We start from the raw sequence: 23,492 nt of genomic DNA on the forward strand, positions 1-23,492 counted from the left end.
TGGATCATCTTTTTCCATCTCTTCTTGTCCTAGTCACCTTGCTCTGTCACACCCATCACCTGCATGTTCTCTCTCACCACATCCATAAACCTTCTCTTAGGCCTTCCTCTTCTCCTCTTGCCTGGCCGCTCTATCCTTAGCATCCTTCTCCCAATATACCCAGCATCTCTCCTCTGCACTTGTCCAAACCAACGCAATCTCACCTCTCTGACTTTGTCTCCCAACCTGAGCTGACCCTCTAATGTCCTCATTTCTAATCCTATCCATCCTCGTCACACCCAACGCAGATCTTCACATCTTTAACTCTGCCACCTCCAGCTCTGTCTCCTGTGTCACCGTCTCCAGCCCATATAACACAGCTGGTCTCACTACCATCCTGTAGACCTTCCCTGTCACTCTTGCTGATACCCGTCTGTCACCAATCACTCCTGACACTCTTCTCTACCCATTCCACCCTGCCTGCACTCTCTTCTTCATCTCTCTTCCACAATCCCCTATACTCTTTACTGTTGATCCCAGGTATTTAAACTCATCCACCTTTGCCAACTCTACTCCCTGCATCCTCACCACTCCTCTGACCTCTCAATCACACACATGGATTCTGTCTTGGTGGTCCTACTGACCTTCATTCCTCTCCTCTCCAGAGCAGATCTCCACCTCTCCAGGGTCTCCCTACTCTTGTTACAAATCAAAATGTCATCCGTAAACATAACAGTCTGCAGGGACTCCTGTCTAATAAATAAGAATAGTCACCTTAAGTATTGAAAATGTTAAAATGTGTGTTTCAATTTCAATTTTTAAAGTCTAAATATTGTATTAGAAATGTGTCATTCTCACTCTTTGAAGGAGGTCCATAGAGGGCTAGATTCCTAGCGTCTCTTTCCTAGCATTTGTCGCACACAGTTGCAGAGTCTGCTGTTCTGCACATCCACCTCCACTTGGCTCGATCCAAAGCATCCTTGGGGGGTGGCATTGATGCATCACCTATCTTCTTCTTTCTTTGGTCATCTCCACAGTTATTGCCTGTCAGGAATTAAGGCATAGTGCCGTTTTTTTAAACTAAATTGTCAATGCTCTGCATCACGTGGCCATAGCGTCATAGCCTTGCTTCCCATATGTTCTTAATTATCGGAGCAACTTCCATCCATTGGTGTACATCTTCGTTTGGGACACCATCCCATTGCTTGAGGCCCAGTGACCATTGGAGCATCTCCATCTAAATAAAATACAGGACTTGCTCATGTTTCACTGTCACTAGTCAACATAGTGGCAACCGGGCAAACAATGGACTTGTAAATCTTCTCCTTTAGGCAGATGGGCACAATAGACTCTGATGACCTGCAGCCTCTTAATCCAAACAGCGTTGGATTAGATCCCCAGTTAATGATCAAAAATCAAAAATCACCTCATATTCATAATCACTGAAATCAAAATAGTCTAAAATGGTACTCCATGTGCTTATGTTTGACAGCTGTCATTTTTAACCTTCTTAGAGGAGGACCACCAGTAAAGAATCGCTTCTCAAAATTCTGATAATATTCATGACCAGCTACCTTGAAATAGCATCAAAGAACACCTTTAAGATCCCACTGTTTCCAAGTTTTGTAAAAAGAAGTAACTTGGACCCCTTGTATTCCATTAGAGGGTAAAACCCTGTAGTCTGTTGATGTGATCCACACAACCTCATGTCCTTCTGATCATTTTTGCTGAAGACACCTATTGGTTTACTCTTCATCTTAAGGGTGATCCAATATAATATACGGTTCAAAAATGGGCTAAAAATTAGGGTTTTCCAGGTCTAAACGTCTGAAAATATAGAGGGAACTCCAAAAAGTGTGACGTCCTTCATTACTAGACATCAAGATGAGTTGAACGGTATATCACATGTGGATTTTTCTGTACCATTGAGTCAGAAGGCGCTAGAAAAAAAACCTGATAGGATTTCAAAGCATTCAGAAGTAATTCTGAATTACTTGTTCTGAATGTTCTTGAATGTTTTGGAATGTTCTGAAAAACAATCACAAAAGTGTGGATAATTATCAACATACCCTCGCACACTGACAAAAATCTAAATCTCTCATTTAGTTACTGTTGATCTTCTAATTGAAATGCTCTTCTTTTTCAGGCCACCGTGTAAACCACACCACGAAGTATGAACCATGAAGTCACCCAGCTGCTCCTCTAGCCATCTGGACTTGTTTCCCGATAGTGACTCCATCTTGTCCCTAGAATCAAGCGTCTTCTGCAGTGAGACACATCTGAACGAGAACCCGTTGGACGTCTTCATCATAAACGTAGGCGGTAGCAGATATGTGCTTTCTTACGAGGTTCTCTCATCCTTCCCAGAAACTCGGTTAGGTAAACTGGCACTTTCAGCACGAGATACTATGCTAGAACTTTGTGACGACGCAAACTTTCTGGACAATGAATTTTTTTTCGACAGAAATTCACAAGCTTTCAAATATGTCATAAATTATTACAAAACGGGGCGTTTACATGTCATGGAGGACCTCTGTGCGGTGTCCTTCCTGCAGGAAATTGAGTACTGGGGCATCGATGAGCTGAACATCGATTCCTGTTGTAGAGAAAAATATTACAGAAGAAAGGAATTAAGTGAAACCCTTGATATCCGGAAAGAGTCTGAAACAATCGAGAATGAAGAAGATGACTTTTCTGGAGTCGTTTGTGAAGCACTGAGGCAAAAGCTTTGGGATGTTTTGGAGAAACCAGACTCCTCCATGGCAGCAAAAACGTTTGGAACGCTCTCCGTGGTTTTTGTCATTATTTCCATTGCAAACATGGCTCTGATTTCGTTGGATTTTAGTACGCTTGAACCCCCCTTTCTGGATGTTCTGGAGTATATTTGCATATCTTGGTTCACAGGAGAGTTTGTTCTTCGATTTGTGTGTGTGAAGGACAAGTGCAAATTCAGCAAGAGCGTAGTGAACATTATAGATCTGATTGCAATTTTACCTTTTTATATTACGTTATTAGTTGAGAATCTTCACGGAAGCTCCACTGAACTGGAAAACGTTGGGAGGGTTGTTCAGATCTTAAGATTGATGAGGTCGCTGAGAATGCTGAAGCTTGGAAGACACTCGACAGGTAACAGACGATGCATTTGCAAACTGGGTTGAGGGCTGGGGCAAAGGTAGTTAGTTATTTGAAGTTTTCACCTTCAATATCAATGTTGAATGTACAGTGGATTGGGAAAGCAGTCAGACCCCTTCACTCTCTGCACACTTTATTATGCTGTAGACTTAATTTTCAATTAATAAATTTGCCATTTTTGCCCATCGGTCTACACACAGTATCCCATAACGAGAATGTGAACACATGTGATGACAAAGGTTTGCAGATTTATTAAAAAATCAAAAAGTGGAATCTCTCTTTCATCAAAGTATTCAGACCCTTCATTTAGAACTTTGTAGAAGCCCCTCTGAAAGCAATTCCAGCTTCAAGTCTTCTTGGTTAAATTCTGCAAGCTTTGCCCACCCGGATTGGGGCAGTTGATCCCAGACAGGTCCTCTCAAGCTCTGTAAGAGTGGATGGGAAGCATCTGTGGACTGCCACCTTCAGGTCTCTTCACATGTGCTCTGTGGTGTTTAAGTCTGGGCTTTGAATGGGCCACCTGAAGGACACGCAGAGAGCTGTCCCAAAGTTACTCCAGCATTGTCTTAGCTGTGTGCTCTGTGTCATTGTCATACTGTAAGGTGAACAGTTGGCCCAGTTGTAGGCGGTGTGTACTCTGAAGCAGGTTTTCTTTAAGGACCCCTTTGGATGGGGCTGCATTCATCCTTCCCTCAGTTCTGATCAGTCATCCTGTCCCTGAATCCCCACAGCATGACACTTCCACCACCGCCACCACCACCATGCTTCATGATATTGAGAGGAGCAGTGCCTGGTGTTTGCAATGTTTAGATTTCTGCCCAGAGAGTTTACATTTTTCTCATCAGATCAGAGAACCTTTCTCCTCATGCTATCAGGGTCCATTAAATGTCTTTTAGTCTAGAGTGGCTCCTGTCTAATCCCTCTACCACAAATGCCTGATTGATAGAGTGCTGCCACCCTATAGACGGGTTCTCTCCTCTCTCTGTTAGAGTGACCATTGGGTTCTTGTTCACCTCCCTGACCGAGGCCTTCCTGCCCAATGTAAGAGAACAGACAGACCACGATAAAGAGTCGTGGCACCACCCTGGTGACCTTGTATAATTGGAATGCAGCTATGAAAAAGAAAACAAGCAGTAATTCCAGGCCAATGGACACCGGAAGTGACATCAGCAATGGCACAGCTGTCAAGTATCCGGTCTGCAGAGGGAGGAAGAGAAAAGGCATTAGAACACAGCGCCAACCCCTGGAGCGGCGGGTATCTACAACCACTACAACACCCTTAAGCTGTCCCCCATGCACATCCACGTGACACCAGATGGCCAACTCTTGTGAGAGTCCTGGTTGTTTTAAACTTCTTCCATGTCACCATTCTTGAGGCTTTTGCTGCTTTGGGAACACTTCAAACTTTAGAGATGCTTTGATCCTTATTCCCCGATCAATGCCTCACCACAATTTGATCATGGAAGTTTACAGAGAGTTCCTTGGACTGCGTGACTTGGTGTTTGTCGTGACATGCAGTGTGAATTGTGGGTCCACATGTGTCTTTCCAAATGGCGTCCAATCGATTCAGTTTGCCACAGATGGACGCCAATCAATTTGTAGAACTGAAGCAAACAGGAGGCACCTGAGGACACTCTGGAGTCAAACCGCAAAGCGTCTGAATAATTCGAGGAAGGATAGGTTTCAGTTTTTGATTTTTTAATAAATTTGAAAACCTTTCTGACAACATGTTTTCACTTGATCATTATGGGTTATTGAGTGTAGATTGATGGACCAAAATGGCAAATGCATCCATTTCATTTAAAAGGAAATCAACAACACAATAAAGTGTGCAGAAAGGGACGGGGCCTGAAGACTTTATGAACCTGCCGTACGTGTGCCCATCTCTCACACTCTTCCCCAGGAGTATTTCATATTGAATTGTCAGTGCCCTCAAGAATCAAGATTTGAAACTTTTTGTTAGATTGATATGAAGTTCAGCACTTGTGTTAGTGTTCTCTGAATTATTGAAATAGAGTTAAACAATTCATTTTAACAAATAAAAGGCAACGTCAACGTCATCCACTGAGCTGATGGCTAATAACACATTTCATTACAACTCAGTTCTGCGTTTTATACTCATTACAGCACACTTGGAGGGAATGGCAATGCCAGTAGGGGGCGTGATATTTGGTCTGTAATTGAACTGAAAAGGCTTGACATGCGGCGAAGCAGAACCAGAAATCCACTAACATGGCAGAGAAACGCAGAGCACAATTTACAGGGGAATTATGAAGCTGAGAAGAACACAAAGCAGTGGAAAAAAATCTAATAATACACTTAAAAGGTCTAAACGAGTAACTGTGCAGATAAGTAGTCCTTAAAATTTGAATATGTGTTCCTTCAGGCATGTATTTGTCTAATAAAAATTGATTGTAGCAACAGCTTCCATGGTGATCAGCGACTAACAGCACTTGACTGTGCATTTAGTACATGAAGCTAGTCATCAAAAATATCATCAAAAATATTAGCATCCCAATAGAAAATCATATCTCTAAATATATAAAATCCAATGTCTGTCTGTCTGCTTTTCACGAGAGAAGTACTTCACGGATTTAGATTGGGTTTTTAGATCACAGTTTTATTCACGCGAATCCGAAAGACAGGCTGTGGGCCAAGGGGAGGGGGAGGCGGAACCTCAAGAGTGGGGAGCGGGGGCCTCCTCACTCACGCGCCAGCCTCCGCTGGAGTCACCATGTGTTGGAGCGCACCTCACCTCCGCTTAGCTAGCGAAACCTGTTTGTTCGGCGGACATTATTATCTAGAGATTGTTAAGGAGTAACGTTTGACGTTTTTGAGAGAGAGATCAGAGCTCCGTGTGTTTTAGAGGGTCGCTGCTGATTGGCAGAGATATCACGGCCATGTGCTCTTCTCCCTATGCGGGGGACGCTCTCCCATCAGAGGTGAACACGATCAGATGCGGTGCCAATGTCTGACCTTCCGCTTGGTCACAGATACCTTGACAACTGTTTACATTTTTGGCAAATATATCACAGCTCCATTCTCACCCCTGATAGCAAAACCAAAAATATTGTATATCCAGAGGCCCTCAGATACAAAAGCCATCAATATCAATTATTCTCAATACAAATCATTACATTTTTTAAAAATTTGTAATTGATTTTTAAAGTTTATCCTGTTTTATTACTATGCGGGCAGGGCCGCAGGGGACAGCTAGTTTTATATAAAATTAGCCTAAGTACCCAGCGTTGCCCGGTTATATCTGTAGAATGGGATAAGGAAAGAAAGCAAAAGTCTCTGTGTTTTTTTTAAATGGCGGCCCTGTTGTTACTGCTAGCTGTCCCATCTGTCGTCCACACTGCCACCCCATCAGTGTTTCTGCTGAGTTGACTCTTTGTTCTTTACAGGTCTGATTGGACTCCAGTATTGCAATAACTCCTTACTGGGGTGTAACCATGAACTCCGCCATGTCCAACTCATCCTCCTGGTTCAAGGTGAACAGTTTGTAGTTGTTAAATTATGAAGGAAAGCAGACAAAGCAGAAGTTAAATAACAACCCTTTGATTCTCTTTTATGTTGTGCTGCACTTTCACTCTTGATCAGGCCTCACCCAACACATCCCTGCAAACGGGTGCAATACTCCTTTGTATACCACCATAGAGAGAAGCAGCACACGATGTCACCCGGGTCAGTAATGTTAAGCTCTGGCCATTTTGTCTGCTCGTCTAGCTTGAACCAGCATGTGGCACTAGTGTGTACAGCAAAAAAAAAAAAAAAAAAACACTGGGACCCCCAGGGTCAAAATTTCAAAATATTGGATTCCAGAATAGTCTGTCTTGTCCATGTGGTCCTAGTGAGCAACTATGCAAAATTTGGTCCAGATTGGTCAAAAGGTGTAGGAACAGACAGACAGACATTCTGTCTAATAAATAAGCAAGAAAGTTTGTCTGTCCTTAAAATTACTGGAGTTTACCTCAAAGAACTGTGCTGTTCACACGGCCAGCTAGACGTGGCTTGTTAAAGAGTAGGATCAGGAAAGAATTTACATGTTCCTTCTCCTAATGGCAAAACGAAAAATGTTCTGAGGCACTCTATAAGATTCGTAGCAACTATAATCTGTTATTCGTTAATAATGGCAGTATGACTTTTGAGCAATATTCAAATAATAAATTCATTGCTAAATAATACATGGAAACAGTTTCACTTTTGACCAACCTGAGCGACAGGCAGACATCCCTGCTAGTTTTATATATAGAGATGTTCAAATAATTTCATAACAGCATTTAATTCATTCATTTATTCATTTTCCAAACCTGCCACATCAGACCTCAAGCATGTAAACTTTAGATAGATAGATGAATGAATTGTACCAATCGGACACTGTAGACTGAGAGAGAGAGAGAGAGACACTCAGCCCCAAAATGATTTTTAAGTCTGGAATAAATCTGAGATGGAATAAGTCCTTCATTTGTCAAAAGTTTAATAATAATCCGTTGCACTACACTACTGTGTACCTCCTGCTCCGACATATTGATTACAACTAACAGGAAGGGGGTAAAGAGAGCTAGCACTACTAAGGACAACTTCAAACATGCACGTGTTTGTCCAATGAGTCATGTCTACCTATAAGAACAGAGCATGAAACTTCCTGTTTATAACTGAACGCCCCTCATAACTGTCAAGCAGCACAATAGTATGCAGTGCGGCAAATTTGATGTTTTGTCAATTTCAAATTTGAAACGCTACATTTCACCAAATAAAGAACACAAGTAGTGCCAGGACTCTCCGCCTCTATCTACCATCACAGGGCCTATGATCTTGATCCTTGATCCAAACATAGCGTATGTCGTACCGCTCTGCTCCCAAGTATTTATAAGTACATACGTATATACAGAGAAATGTTTCTACTTTCTTTTTTCTTGTAGCTTTAAATGCTGAATTCTGCTTTGTCGAGTTCTTTTTAATTCACTGTGGACTCTGCTCTCTGAATTATATCTGTGGTCTGGCACTTAATGAGAAGTTGAGCGGACGCTGGAGGACAGAACACTGAATGCTAAAGGGCAGCAGCTTCTTCAGTGCTACCAACGTCTTAGTAAATAATGGCTTAAATAAACAAGGATAACACATTAAAAATTTATTCCATTCTAACACACAATAAGGATCGCTTCACTCCGGATGGACCTAACATTCATTTCTGGACTGACATACTGAAACTGGCACATGGCAGCTTGCTGAACTAAAGGAGAAGTCTGGTAGTTATTTCTTCACAATCATGGCATATATTAATTGGCCACATGAGGCTGCATTGTGAAGACTCCGGCATCCTTCACCTCCATTGTAAAGCTCAAGAGCAGGCTAGTGATTACATAAAATTCATAAAGTTAGCTTCTCAACTTGTCCGCACCTCCCACTTTCAGGCAGGGTTGGCCTCCTCCATTCTGCTGCACACTTCCTTGCCCGATAGCCTCTTCTTAATTTGATCCCCCTTTGTGGAGTTCATCCACTTTCCACCGTCCCAACCCCTCCAGCTCTGGGATTCTTCTCCCCACATTGTTTCCTTCTCTTTTCATTACATGTCCAGACCACTTGAATGTTCTTTCACGTGTTCTTCTAGTCAATGGGTGGAAATGCAGAGGTTCGGCTGCAGCGTAGTGTGTGATCCCCTTCTCAGTGTGTTCTTCACAAAGGACCCCAGAAGGGACAGACTATGCTCTCTTATGTGACAATATTTATTATCTAACATCTCTAAAAGTGTGATCAAAGAATTAAGGCAAATGTTAAAGGAAAGGTTTTGAAGACCATGGTAAGATCTGAGATGATATAGGGAGCCGAAACATGGGCAGTTAAGAGAGTGCAGGAGAAGAAGTTGGATGTGTCAGAAATTAAATGTTGAGATGCATGTGTGTTACAAAGAAGGACAGAACAAGAGACGAGACCATGACATGTAGAACAAAAGTGGGAGAGACATCTCAAGGTAGTACAGGATAGAAGACTGAAGTGGCCTAGACGTGTGATAAAAATGGGAGTGGAAGTCTAGTGGATGAGAAGGTGAGGGAGGCCGAAGAAGGGGTGGGTTGATAAAGTAAAAGAAGATATGAAGGAAAAGAGTCTGACTGAAGAGGAGGTGGAGGGAGAAGGTTAATCAGGCACCTTGACCCTACAGAGAAGCAGGCAAAGATAAAGAGGCAAAAGAAGAAGTTTTCAGATATCCTCCATGCTTACCATCATGACTGGATGTAGTCCACTTTTTGTACTGGTTGTCTAGTGGTTAGGAGATGACACCTTCTCCCCTTTGTAAGTGGGCTGTTCTCTATAGAAACTGAACGGCCGCTCAGAATATGATGGATTATAGGTGTGTGTGTGTGTTTGAGTGTTTCCTGTTTGTGTCCTGCCTCCTTGAGACCCTGGAACGGTTTATGGCGGCTAAGGGAGTAAACAGATGGACAAGAGAGTGCAGCCATGACTACAATACATAATCACAGGAATGTGCTGCTGCTTTGTGCTTTTAATTTTTATGTTCTAAAAAGAAGTGTCTGTCCGTACATCCATCCTTCTTTGTAATCTGCTGATCCAGGGCACAGGCTGGAGTCTATCCCAGGGCAATCATAGGCAGCTAAGCAGGAACCATCCCTGGACAGGACGCCAGTCCATTGTAAGGTGAACACACACACAAACACACTCACTAGGGACAGTTCAACAATGGCAATTCACCTGACTTGTATCTCTTTGGACTGTGGGAGGAAGGACCAGGAGGAGACCCCTACAGACATAATGGAGAACATGCAAACCACATCTAAAAAGAAGTCATAAGGATAAAGTATTCTCTATTTGAAAAGGTACAGATAAGGGGCCAGCTAAGCCACAGAATGCAGATGCAGCTGAGGGTCCATGATCACACCGAGGCCCTGTCCATTTTGATGGAAATCTCAGTACAAAACAGAGCTGCCAGACTACGTTTGATTCAATTCTTTGACAATTAACAGTACATTTTAATTGCTCATTTTTCTCAGTGCCAAGGTAGAAACCCACGCACATTATGTGTAGATTTTCTTTTTTATTATTAACTGCTTATTTTGAATGTTTTGCCAAGAGAACAAAAAAAAATATATATATATATACTGAAACCATTAAGGACAAATGTTGACTTTGAGAAGTCTATCAGCTGCAGTGTTATGTAAGATGGACTCCAGGCACTTTAGCAAATTGCCTTTGGTAAGGAAAAGATTCATTAGTGAGGAGATAGGAGGCAGCGCATAAGCGTGAGATGATATGCTGGGCACTTCTGGAAAAATTTGGCTCGGTCGCCACTTTTAAAAGAGATTTGGTTTTACTGTCGGTGCCTCAGAGTGGACGCTCATAGATTTGGACACTGAGGGGAAAGAGAGGCTGAGCCAGGAAGAACCAAGAGATGAAAGGACAAAAGGAGCAGGACACAAATACAGTAGTGGTGTGGAGACAGCAGTGCCAGAACGAACAAACAACTGATAGACTGTGTTGGTTTGTTTGGTGAAGCAAAGTGAAAGCATGACACTCTAAACATACTGTAGTTATAAATCCTTAGGCCGAAGGACCCACTCACACCGAAACATTTTTCTAAGTGTTTTAACTCTAGAGCAGAACACTTCTAAACAGCTTGTAAAGTTATGTGCCATGACTTTCAGTGACTCTTTTGACATCTCTCACTGGCCACAAGCAGGCTGAAACAGAGTGGAACAAGGTGGCCCAGTTCTTCAACGGCTTTCAATCATTCTTGTCAGTCCTGCCCTCTCCCATCACCAGCAAGCCCCTGCGTGCAAGCTGAGAAGGTTCCGGAATCTCAACTGCCATCCAAGCTCTGCGTGACCTTCCCTTACAATGACATCACACCTGTGGTCTCCATGCCCCATTCCACTTCCTGGACTGTCTGTTCTCTGACGATCAAGTGAGGAGAGAGCTGTGGGAACTCTGCACAAATTAAGGCTGTGGGGCTGAATGGTGCTGAAAACATGTTAGCTCCATGGGGTCCTTTAGCACCTGCACCTGTTACAGAAGGCTCCGCGGTTGTGTTGTCCCAATGCCAAAGAAAGGGCATTCCAGTGAGGCCAAGGACTTCAGACCAGTGACTCTTACTTCATACATCATGAAGAAATTTGAAAGGCTGGTCCTGTAACAGCTTGACCCCTGGTCTCAGAACATCTTGATCTTCTGCAGTTTGCCTAACAGACACAGACAGGTGTGGAGGATGCCCTGATCTCCGTGCTCCACAGAACCTACTCTAACTTGGACAAAGCCGGCACAACAGTCAGGCTCATCTTCTTTTAATATCCCAGTGCCTTTAACTCCATTCTGGTTCATTGACTGTTGAAAAAGCTCAAGGCTATGCATCTTGATGTCTCCCAAATCTCCTGGATCATGGACTACCTGACCAACAGACAGCAGTTTATGAGGCTCAGGGACTGGGTGTCAGAAATGGTGGTGTGCAATAGTGGAGAACCACAGGGTCCTCACAGGTGGTGCAGTGGTAGTGCTGCTGCTTTGAAGTAAGGAGACTGTGGAAGATTGTGGGTTCACTTCCCGGTTCCTCCCTGTGTGGATAGCGCTTTGAGTACTGAGAAAAGTGCTATATAAATGTAATGAATTATTAATTATTATTATAGGGAATTATCCCATCTCCTTTCCTGTTCACTCTACTAAATGGACATCCAGTATAATACCAGCACTAGCTACTTACAGAAATTCTCAGATGAATCCTCCATCATAGGCTGCATTAATAATGGAGATGAGTCGGAGTGCAGTGGGTTTGTGGAGATCTTCAGCACCTGCAGCTCAACATCAGCAAGACAAAAAGAGTTGGTGGTGGACTTCTGATGTGCCAAAGAGCCGCTGAGACCATCCAGGGTGAGGACGTGGAATTAGTGCAGACAAACAAGTACCTGGGGGTTCACATAAACAGCAACATGGACTGGTCTGACAACACACTGGCATTGTACAAGAAGTTTCCAGAGCAGACTGTACTTCCTGAGGGCACTCAGGTCTTTTGATGTATACAGCAATCTACTGAAAATGTGCCACCTGTTTGTAGTTTGCAGTGTATTGTTCTACGCTGTGGTCTCCTAGGGAAGCAACTTGAGTTCAAAGAATGCACAAGGCCTGAACAAACGTATCAGAGAAGTCTGCTCTATCACAGGGCTAACCCTGGACACACTGGATGTTGTTGTGGATAGATAGATAGATAGATAGATAGATAGATAGATAGATAGATAGATAGATAGATAGATAGATAGATAGATAGATAGATAGATAGATAGATAGATAGATAGATAGATAGATAGATAGATAGATAGATAGATAGATAGATAGATAGATAGATCCTGAGGGAAATGAAAAATCCCCTCCATCCCCATCAGGAGGTGCTGTCTTGGTGCACATTTAGCCACAGGCTCAGTCATCAAAATGAACTTCAAGAGTCCTTAAGAAGTGAAGTCCACTTTGGCCTTTCATGTACATCACCAGCAAGCAGTGTGTTGTCAGACCAGTCTAGTGTGCTGGTACTTGTAGCTCTGCACCACTTCCATATCTCCCCCCCACCAAGTGGTCACTGGTCCCGAAGCCCACCACCAGCTCTTCTGTCCTCAGTTGCTGGAGGTTCTCCTTGCACCACAACCTTCCTGTACTCTGACTCATCTCCATTATTAACGTAGCCTATAATGGTTTTCATATGAGAAATTCCGGTACTGTGCTGGAAGTCTGTGAGTAATGGAGTTCAAAATAACGCTAAAACTTTAACAATACCCATACAAATAAATCAAATCAGAAAAAATGAAATTCCAGAGAATAAGAAATAAAAATTTATGACAATAATAAAATATTTACGCAAATACAAAAAGCAAATTGCACACACTGAAAAAGAAAAATAACATTCAGAGGTTCAAGAACTCTGATTTGGGACAACTGGGGTGAGGTTACGTGGTATTAGTCCCATTAAGTTTGGCCCTGCTGGTAATTTCCATTAAAAATGTCAAACTGATAATGGGATACATATGAGAAGAGTTCTTATTTACGGTAAATGTATCACATTTTAGATGTCACAACACTCGTAACATCACTTAACTCTAAACCATTTCAATAGAAACAGAGGCTTTCCTCTACAAATCTGGTTCAATGCACCGCCCAAAATCTGCTTGTCGTTTATTGAATGGCCTTAAACTTTTAATATTCCTCTTCTCATCATTTCTGGTCCCAGTTTACACAAACTCCAGAATGGTAAACTGACTATGAAATGCTGACATTTGAGAACATTGTGACTTCAGTTAAAAGAAACAGCCAAGACACAAGAACACCTACCAATTATTGCCATTTTTCAAGCCAATTTCATGGCAGAGTCCACAGATGTAATTGCCCATAATGAGCGTTGATAAAATACAGCTCCTAATAGCTGGCATCTCCTTAATGGCCATGAACAAAAGTTGTAGAATATTTTTCAAAAGCACATATTGGAAGTATTTGTCTTATTCTGACAGAATTCCAAATGACCTTCTATTACTGGATATTTTTAGAACTTGCTTTCAGGTGACACGGCAAATGGCACCTTGAAGTAGCCAGGCAGTATCAGCTGAAAGAAATAATAAATGGCAAATAGTGAAGTGTTGGGGACTGGCCGGAGACCCCAATTAATAAGAAACTGAAAAATTTAAATCAAAGGGTCCAAAAATAGTATCATGTATGGCAGGAATCCAATGGCCTTTCCCTTCAGGCTTTAGTAGCAGCTCTCTACTGTACTGTGGAGTCTCCGTTCCCTCTGGATGTGGGTCCTTCAATGAATGCCAGCTTCCAGCATCTTCGCTCTTTAAGTAGCTTGCTGGTTAGAACTGGCAGGTCTTCCACAGCAAAGCCAGAAGTGATATCAGGGCACCTTGTGGGACGCGTCGTTTGCTCTGCAGTTGTTAGCAACCAAACTTCCTCAGGCACCGATGGTGATGCGCTTACCTTCTAAGAGCTCTGTGGATGCTTCTGATGTACATGCGTGTGACATGGTCCACTGGCATGTCCCAGAAAATGAACAGGAAGCCGTTGCTGGTGATAAAACCTACAGCTTATTGCACAGAAGTAAAGAAGATACAAGCAAACCAAATATAGGACAGCACGATGGCCCACCTTAGTGTTTTTACTGAAATAACTGAGATTGTGTGTAGTTTGTATGAATTTGAGAGTTCATTCTGTTCCTGGAGGCTTAAACGCATTATCAGTAGTATAAATGTAGATGGGTCAAAGGGCAGTGATGTTGAGGACAATGTCTTGGTTACCATCAAAGAGTGAAGTTGAGGGAGAAACCAAAATGGATACTGCTGGGCAGACTATGCACACTTTAGGTTAGTCAATCCACCAAGTCAAGCTAGTTGGCAAATCCCCTTTTAAAATTCTTCCTCTTCTTTCCTTTTCCCTATGCTGAGCCCCCACAGTGCAGGTGTAACTCTCTGTTCCATCGTATTCTAATTGCAGCAATTATCTTATTACCCCCACCTCCATCTCCTGCATATTTACTACCACATCTTTCCGTCTGGTTTTTGGTCTCCTTTTCCTTGTTTCTCATGGAAACTCCATCTTTAATCCTCTCTATAGCGGACTATTTTCCTCTCGCTACCATATGTGTCCAGGCCAGTGGAGTCTTCTGTCCATCGTTTAATCACCCCACCTAACAGCCATTTTCTCCCTCGGTTTTGCTCACCCTCACACATCTGCTGCAGCATTTTCATCTCTTGAACTTCGATTCCTTCAGTTTCCCTTCTAGTTGTTCCCAGTTTTCTGCACGATATGACTTTGCTGCACTCCCTACAGGTTTGTGTCTGTTCCTTTTTAACCTGGCCACCGTCTTTTGTCATAGAGTATTCCGTTTCAGGTAAGAAAGACTGAAGTTTTGAGATAACGGTTGTTCTACTCACTAATCATGGCACCGGAGAAAGGCGACATGTTGCATATTCGTGAATAAGAGCTTAATCTGATTCTATTCCGTTTTCTCAAAATTTTCCATGCTACTCTGATTCTCTGCTTAATTTCTGCCTCTAGCTCACCATCACTTTTAACCATTGATCCTAAGTACCAAAAGGATTCCACTTCTGGTATCTTCACATAAGTCAAGATCATCTACAAAAAGCATCGGTCATGGAGGCTCCGTCTTCACGTACTTGCTGACCTCAACAACCAGGGGCACAACGTCGACCCCGATGTAATCCGAATCTCACTCTTCTCCTACCGCTCTGTCATCCTCACTTCAGGACATGTATCTTGATGAGTCTTGTGTACTACTCAAGGACTCTTTTCCTTCTTACGCTCCAGCAGGTCTATCACAGGCTTAGTCCTCATTAACACGGACAAAATTGAACACTGTTTTCTATTCAGATTTCTTTTCCATATTCACTAGCATTTTTAGATTGTCATTGAAATGCCAAAATAACGTGGAAATTCCTATTTTGTCTCCCGTGAATGACATTTGTTTATGTACTCAAAGCAAAGTAAATCAAAATGGTCAAAACGTACAGAGAACATCGGCCTTGACACTGCTAATGTTGGCTATTTTGTGTTAGTTCATTTTTTCCCAATTTTCTTTTCGGTACGGATTTGCACTTAATTCGTGGGTTTTCTACCCCAAAGATTCTAGTTGGTTTTCCACTTTATGGGTTAGTTTGGATTTTATAAAATATTTTAAAATGTTTTTCCGCCGACATGTTTTGAGCTTCTGTTTTTTAGGGATGTGTCCTCTGAGGTTGTCATCCATCAATTGTGACATGACGGGATAAACATTCACCGCATATTCTTATCCATATTCGAGTTTACGGTTTCAAAAAACACAACTTTACTGTTACCTTATAGTTAGCAATCCACTAGTGAAATAGCCTGTTTTGGATTTCTTCAACTTTGTGTCGGTTGCTGTAGTTATTGATCTCCCGGATTTCAGTTTGCATCTTTTGATCAGATCCTCTCTCCTGGTTACCTTTAAAAATCCTTGGCACTTAATTTGCAAAGCACGACAGCCAACTGGTGACTCTAAACTGGTCCAGTGTAAATGAATGTGTGTGTGTATGTGTGTGAGTGAATGGGCCCAGTGACGGACTTTTTATGGTTGGAGCTACAACCTATGGCTGTCCCACGACCCTATAATTGAAATAAGCACAAGGGGAAAATGTAGAAAACAACTAGTGAAGCTATAATTTCTTCCATGTCTTCCATGAGGGCAAGTATGGAAGTTTCCAGCACTAAGGTTTGGTGTCATCGGTTTCCAAATGATGTCTCCTTTAGTGCTTGTGCCAGGAGTGGACAAACATCTAAACCAAGGCTATGAGCCACCATCTCAGCACCACCATCTGATTTTGTTTCATTGCTTCAGCCATGATATGAAATGAGTAGAATGCTTCATCACGACTTAATCGATGTCACGCCTCGCCAGTTAATTTGTTATGTTACAATGTGGTCGGTTTCCCATTTTAAACAAAGGTACAAAATTATAACATTTCAATTTTTTATTTTCTGCAGGTCTTAAGTCACTGGGGATGACAATCGCTCAGTGTTATGAAGAAGTTGGTCTGCTTCTGCTTTTTCTCTCAGTGGGAATATCCATCTTCTCCTCTTTGGAATATGCTGTAGAGCACAATATCCCCGACACAACTTTTACAAGCGTTCCCTGTGCATGGTGGTGGGCTACCACGTCTATGACCACGGTGGGATATGGCGACATACGGCCTGATACCACATTGGGCAAGATTGTTGCTTTTCTGTGCATTCTGTCAGGAATTCTTATCTTGGCTCTGCCAATAGCCATCATCAACGATCGATTTTCTGCCTGCTATTTTACACTGAAAGTAAAGGAGGCAGCACTGAGACACCGGGAGGCCCTGAAGAAACTGGCGAAAAACTCCTTTTCTGACGCCGCCGTGAATGTGAATTTAAGAGACATTTACGCACACAGCATCATGGAAATGTTACGACTGAAGAGCAGAGAGAGGGCAAGCACCAGAAGTAGTGGCGGTGATGACTTGTGGTGGTAGAATTCGCTGGATACATCTGAGGCAAATACTTTGTGTTAGGCATCAGGAAAAGAATTTTGGGATTTCAGCAATTAAAACTTCAGGAGATTTGGGACTCATAGCGATGATGATTGTAATAATGTACGTATAAAATGTTTTCTTCTCCGCTCTCTCTCTCTAATGTTGCAGTGATTGTTGATGAGCTTTAGGAGCTGAACGCTGGTATTCATGTTGCATTTCTCATCCCGGGACATGAGACGGACTTTGATTGTCGAAAACTCAGCGCCTGCTTTTTAAATTGGAGGAAACTTTTTATTCGAGTATTAGCCAATGATTGTCCCGAAGCAAACAGCAGTCCATTACGATGCGGCAGGGCAGTGGTCTATGTTCCCAGTCCTGAGGGATGCCTCTACCCTCAGGTTTTCATCCCAACCAGTTTTCCATCAGATTGAGCTCATTGTTTAATTTGCTTGACTTTCTTTCCTTCTCTTATTCAGCATTTAGAAAAGAGCAGTCGTGTGAGACATTCCAGGTCCAAGGTTTTTAATTAGGCTCGGTTTATATAAGAAAACATGACATTTGCAATCTCAGTTGAATCCAATAACAGACAGCAATGAAATAAAACAAACACAAAGAGATAAGACAGGTTCAAATTAACGCAAGAAATTGCAAAAAATCATATGAAAAGTGGATTTTTTGTTAAAACTATTTCTAGTACATTTCACGTAAAACGGGCACATGATACGTAAGAAAACACCATATGCTTCTGGAATTTATGTATGATTATCTCTGATATTCCTTATTAAAAAGAAATGTGACACTGGGGAGAAAGGAATTCCTGGAGGGATTTGTTTTCAGAGTTTTCAGAGCGACTAACCTCCCTGATTTACTAAAGTTAAATTCAGCGTGTAGGGGATGTGTGTCATCAGTAGAGATGATCGTCGCCCGCTGACACACACTTACCAAATCGTCGACGTCAGCCCCAATAACTTTAGCAGCATGTTTGGTAGTCTCCTGGAGCTTTGGGAAATTCTGGATTGTCAGACCACAAAACCAAGCAATGAAGCCGAAAGTGATGACAGATTGGATCACACTGCCAGGCGTCTGTCCACTTTAACTCTTTCAGGGCTGATGTCGACTTTTGTCAAAAGGAGGACTTGACGATGGTAATCAACTGTAAAGTGTGACAAGTACCAACCGTTATGTTTTAGTTGGACTCTCGTTGCTAGAAGGAAAGTTAGCTTCATTCGTTTGACCGAGATTTCCTGGGCTCGTGTGAGTAGCATGGCGCAAACAACGGCAAAAATGGCACTGACATAATGGCGAGAGATCAAAGCGAATGCGTAAAGCAAAATACTCCATGGACAAAGTTTTGCCCGTTATCTCTGAACTGGACTACGACTTACCGGACTCAGATTTTGACATAAGTGATCGAAAACGAATGTGAGGTTCCAGCTTCAGCTGACTGGTCCCCAGCTAATTGTGGTGCTGCCACGCCTACGGCATCGCTTAATAATGATAAGAGATAGAAACCAGATTGCAATGCACTGCGACAGTGACCGCTACTGCTGCCCCAGCCTCGTTAAGACAGCCTGGCAGCAAGCTTGCCACCCATTCTTTTCAAACTGGCAGCTGCAGCATGCAGCAACAGACGTTTTATGTTGATTTCTGTGTGAAACCATTGCTTTTCAGAAAAAACATTCAGCCCTGAAAGAGTTAAAAAGTCCGAGTTTACGGAGGGGACATGAGTGCTGATTGCATGTTTTTTTTTTCAATTTGTATTCCAAGGAAGATTGTCATCTCGGTTAGTCTCTAAGTATTTCTCTTCATTCACTATTTCTACCTCCTCCACCAGGATGATGATGGGCGAACATGCAGATTTCTGTCTCTTAACGTTAAATCTCATTTCTTTGGTCTTTTTGCATTTACATACACACACATAATTGAGTTAAATTCAATGACCCGGATAAGGCAGAAAACTGATTTCTTAATAATCCGCGTTTACATCTTCTGGAGTTCTCCTTTGGCAAAATGCTCGGATGTCATTAAAATTTGCAAAACAGAGTTAAACATCATCGTCGAGCACTTTGGTTCCCGAAAATAAGTATGTTACCTGTGATGAATATCTTGTGTTTTACAAATATGTTTAGTCAAACTGTCACTTTATTTGTAGGTTTCTGTTACCAGGACACACATGTGGCAAACCGTTTTCTGCTTGGCTATACAATCGAGCCCTGCAAATCTTGCATTACAACCAATGCTGTTGGAATAATAACAGTACAGGTAATTTTACTTCACTAGATAGGATAAGTGTTGCGTTACATTACTTGTTACATTAAGAAATAAAAGGATTATGTAATGTGCGTTACTTTTAAAGTGTTAACTTACCGCTCTCAAGCTTGTGCTACTGAGCTTAGAACTGTTCGTTCGGCTCATCAACACAAATTTACTGATTTCTATTTCAACCAGGAGAAGGAATAATGTGACCGCCTGAGCATTTGACCCTGGAAATTTATTTTGTGGACGCCTCTATCTGCGCTGCTGAAAATGTTTGTGAAGCAAATACATGTGACAGGCTGACAGAATGCAGTAGACTACAAAATTCTTAACAGCAATCCAGTTAAGGGTTTAAGTGCCCACACATTTAGATTATTCTTGAAGAAATCTATCTCTGTTAATCAGGTGCCACAGGTGGCTGGGGGGGGTGACCCGGCTGGGACACCCTGGAGGACCGGAGGGAGGCTTACGCCTCCCCCAGACCACGTGGGGGCGACTGCCTCGGTGGCTATGGGGACCACAGGTACAAAGCTTTGAAGCTCAACCCTGTAGGGGCCTGTGGTCACTGCCTTTGGAGCCCTGGATCTCAGCACTTCCGCCACACCCGGAAGTGCTGGGGGGAAGAGGATCGGGGACACCTGGAGTGCTTCCGGGTGTGCAGCCGGCACTTCCGCCACACTGGGAAGTGCCGGCAGAAGATTGTCAGGAGGCACCTGGAGCACATCTGGGTGATTATAAAAGGGGCCGCCACCCTCCGTTTGGGGGCTGGAGTCGGGAGGTTGTGGGACGAGGTCTTGGAGGAGGCAAGGAGGCGGCCTGAAGAGAAAGAGGCATAGTGTGTTGTTCGCCTGGACTTTTGGGGACTTTGGGGCTTGTGTGCACTTTATTGTACATATTATGTATAATAAATGTGTGTGGGTTGAACCATCGCTGTCTGCCTGTCTGTGTCCGGGCTGTATTCCACACAGGCTTCTCAGAAGCCAATAACCTGATTTCTCTAACCGGAGTAAGAGTTTACATGGCATTTTAGAAATCAGGTTTCTGTCAATAAGAGGGTTACTGAAGCACATATAAACGTGCTAATTCAGATTAAGATCGTTTTTATTGCACCAGTTTACCAAACAGTCCAGTTGATTTAATTAATGGTGTACATCCTCTGAAGATAAGTGTCCTATCAGCATACTTGATAATAGGGCAGTGTGGTGATTGTTCTTTCCCAGGTCACTTGTGCACAGGGTCAGTTATAATGGTGTCAAGAAACATCCCTGGGGACTGCCTGAGTTTGAAGGAATGACTTTTGAAAAAGTACCCTGAACTCGGACTGTTTGTGAACAACTTAACAGAAAGTCCTGAAGCCATAAAGTCATAAACGGTTTAACATTCATTCTGTTCAATTTCTCAATCGGTGTGTGAGGCTGGATGATATTGAATGCTGAATAAAAATCCAGAAAGAGGACCAGGCTTATCAAGAAAAGTGCACATTGGACAGACGGTAACCAGCAGAGCATCTTGCACACTTCTGGTTGTGTTGGGGATTACCATACTTTCCAAGCCAAAAAAATAAAAAGAGAATAGTGGAGTGCAGGTCCCCCATGTAGTTTCTCTTCATATGACAGCGTGTCAGCGTTTGTAATTACTCCCATAATGTGCACTGTGTGAGGACCATTCATCTACGGCATTGCCATGGCGGGTTTATCTTACGTAAGTTAAGAATAAAACGGTGGATGTGCACTGATAAAAAAGTAAACCTGGTTGGAAACAATGGGCCACAGTGTGAAAACCCTGGACAAAATAATAGCTCTGTAAGATCCACCCGGACACCCAGACAGGTGCCTTAAAAGCAGACATGCCCTGCAGGTTTGGTAATTCTGGATAGCACAGTAGGCAGACCGGTGGTTATCTTGGAAGGACTTTGTCATCTGTCATTAAAACGTTTTTCCCCCATTGGAATGGGTGTGAGTGCCACGGATCTGTAGTCATTCAGACTGCTTGACTTGGAGAGACCTTAGGAACTGCGGTCATGACTGCAGGTACAACACCACAAGACAGGGACCAGCTAAAAAATAAATGAAAAACCGGAGAGAGCTGCTAAAGGCAGGAGTTTAGGAGCCAACCTGATACACCATCTGGTCCCACTGCCCTGTTGATTCATATTCTTATTCATATTCATGTAGAGATCAAGAATGTCAGTTAAATAATAATGATAATAATAATACTTTGCATTTATATAGCGCTTTTCTCACTACTCAAAGTGCTCAGCAATTGCTGGTTAAGGGCCTTGCTCAAGAGCCCAGCAGAGTCTCTTTTGGCATTTACGGGATTCAAACTGGCAGCCTTCCGATTGATTCCGATTCTGCTCAATTGGCTACATGTGGTACCCCGGACAGACTCTCCTGCTGTGACACAGTAAGATCAGGCTGGAGGACAGCGGCCATGCTGGAGTCTGATGGTTTATGTAGCTACCTCAGCTCCTTTGGTTGGCTGCTGGCTTGGCTGTTGCTCACAGGCAAATGTCCAGACTCTCAGTTTTGGTCCTCATCATCAGGTCTTAGCTTCAATGGGCTCTCCTTGGTTCCACACATTCGCTTCCTTAGACTGTTAGCCAGAATTATTGATGCTGATCTGGATGACCTGGAAGAAGTAGAAACACAGGAAATATCCTGTACATGAAACATCTAACATCAGTAAATCAGAGATTTAGTTAAACACACACAAACAATCATCCCCGGCGATTTCCTTCTCCCTGGTGCCGTATTCCTGCCTAATGATTTATGTTGCTGGTCACAGAGAACCAGGAGTGAAGAGGAAAACTGGGAGTGAGCAAGGACCGTGGCTCTTCTGACATTGCTCTCTGACTAAAGTGTATTTTTGAAAATACGAGTTAACTGAATATTGTTTTAAATAAAAATATCATTTTGATGTTGCTTTTTGAGTTGTAATTGTTTTCTGAATTTCTTTGAAATATTTTGATAATGTTAACCTTTCTATGTCTTAAACGTGAGTGAACACTGTATCTGTGAATGTTGTTTTACGACGTGTAATCAACTTTTATCTTGCTTTGTTCTTCTTTTTGTAGAGGCATTGGAGTAAACTCAGTTTTTTCCTACAACATGACTAAATAAAAAGAATGACTGTTATACGAAAATAAATATACTTTTTGAATAAACTAGTCAGAAACATGAAAAAGTGTTGGTGTCCTGGTAAGGATGAAGCATTTAATTGGGAGAAGCTTTGATAAGCGACCTGGGGGAGATTAAATGAAAGGATAATGGCCTCTGTGTGTAAGTATAGCCTCGGGTCACGACAGATGAGCTTCCTTGGGCATTTCCTGCTCAAATGACAGTCAACTTCCTAAGACGCGGAGGTTTATAGCTGTAGGACTTTGAGGGGAGGAGTCTGGAAAGAGTGGAAGTGATGTCACAGTTCCTTAGGACTCCTGAGAACAGCAGCAGAAATGCTAGTGTGACGGAAGTGCAACCTTCCTTTCCAACCCCCTTCACGGCGTAAATCAGTCACCAAGCTCACAAGTCTGACTATATGCACATATACAGTGTATATTGTCACAAAATTTAAAAGAGCCACAGAAAGGTATGGGGCAGACACCGTATGTTATTCCCTGGCTGTACAATGGTTAAAGATTTGTACTGATGTGAACAGATTGGAGTCCAGAACAGAACTGAGGGGATAGGGGAAAGGTGGCGGCTTTAAAGGCCAGTATAGGACGTAACCTCAAAGGGGCCGGAACTGGAAAGGGTCTTCATCCATAGGCTCGGACCCAGAGATGACGTCAAAGGGGTCAGAACCGGAACTGATGTCATCAGGGCCAGGTGGAATTTTCTGTGAAAAGTCTGCAGAAAAGCGAGAAAAAGAGTCCGTGCACGCCGTTACCTCCCGGTCTGGCTCGGGATTACTCTCAGCCAAGCCCTTTAGCTGCCTTCCATGCACACGTGTGAGACAATATATATAACTACATATTTTAACAGAAATATGTGTTACAGGAGAGCCTACAAGGTTCTGAACGGGTGGGTGCCATGTCATTAGAGAAGAGGGAAACGCAGTCGGTAACCACTCTTCCTTTCTCCCTTACAGAGAAGATGACCAGTAAAG

At 42.8% G+C, this 23,492-nt stretch overlaps 1 protein-coding gene across 1 annotated transcript in view; it reads left to right on the forward strand.

The window, feature by feature from the left end:
* kcnv1 (potassium voltage-gated channel modifier subfamily V member 1) overlaps nt 1-22,310 on the forward strand; it is a 37,702-nt gene extending 15,392 nt beyond the window's left edge. The window contains exons 2-4 of the mRNA XM_028790926.2: nt 2,126-3,105; nt 16,618-19,790; nt 20,354-22,310. Of these exons, the coding sequence (XP_028646759.1) occupies nt 2,160-3,105; nt 16,618-17,129 (1,458 nt within the window). The 5' untranslated portion in view covers nt 2,126-2,159 and the 3' untranslated portion in view covers nt 17,130-19,790; nt 20,354-22,310. The remainder of the gene's footprint in view (nt 1-2,125; nt 3,106-16,617; nt 19,791-20,353) is intronic.
* Nucleotides 22,311-23,492: the final 1,182 nt, after the last annotated feature.

This window comes from Erpetoichthys calabaricus, chromosome 13 (genome assembly GCF_900747795.2).
Source record: "Erpetoichthys calabaricus chromosome 13, fErpCal1.3, whole genome shotgun sequence".
NCBI classification, from domain to species: Eukaryota; Metazoa; Chordata; class Cladistia; order Polypteriformes; family Polypteridae; genus Erpetoichthys; species Erpetoichthys calabaricus.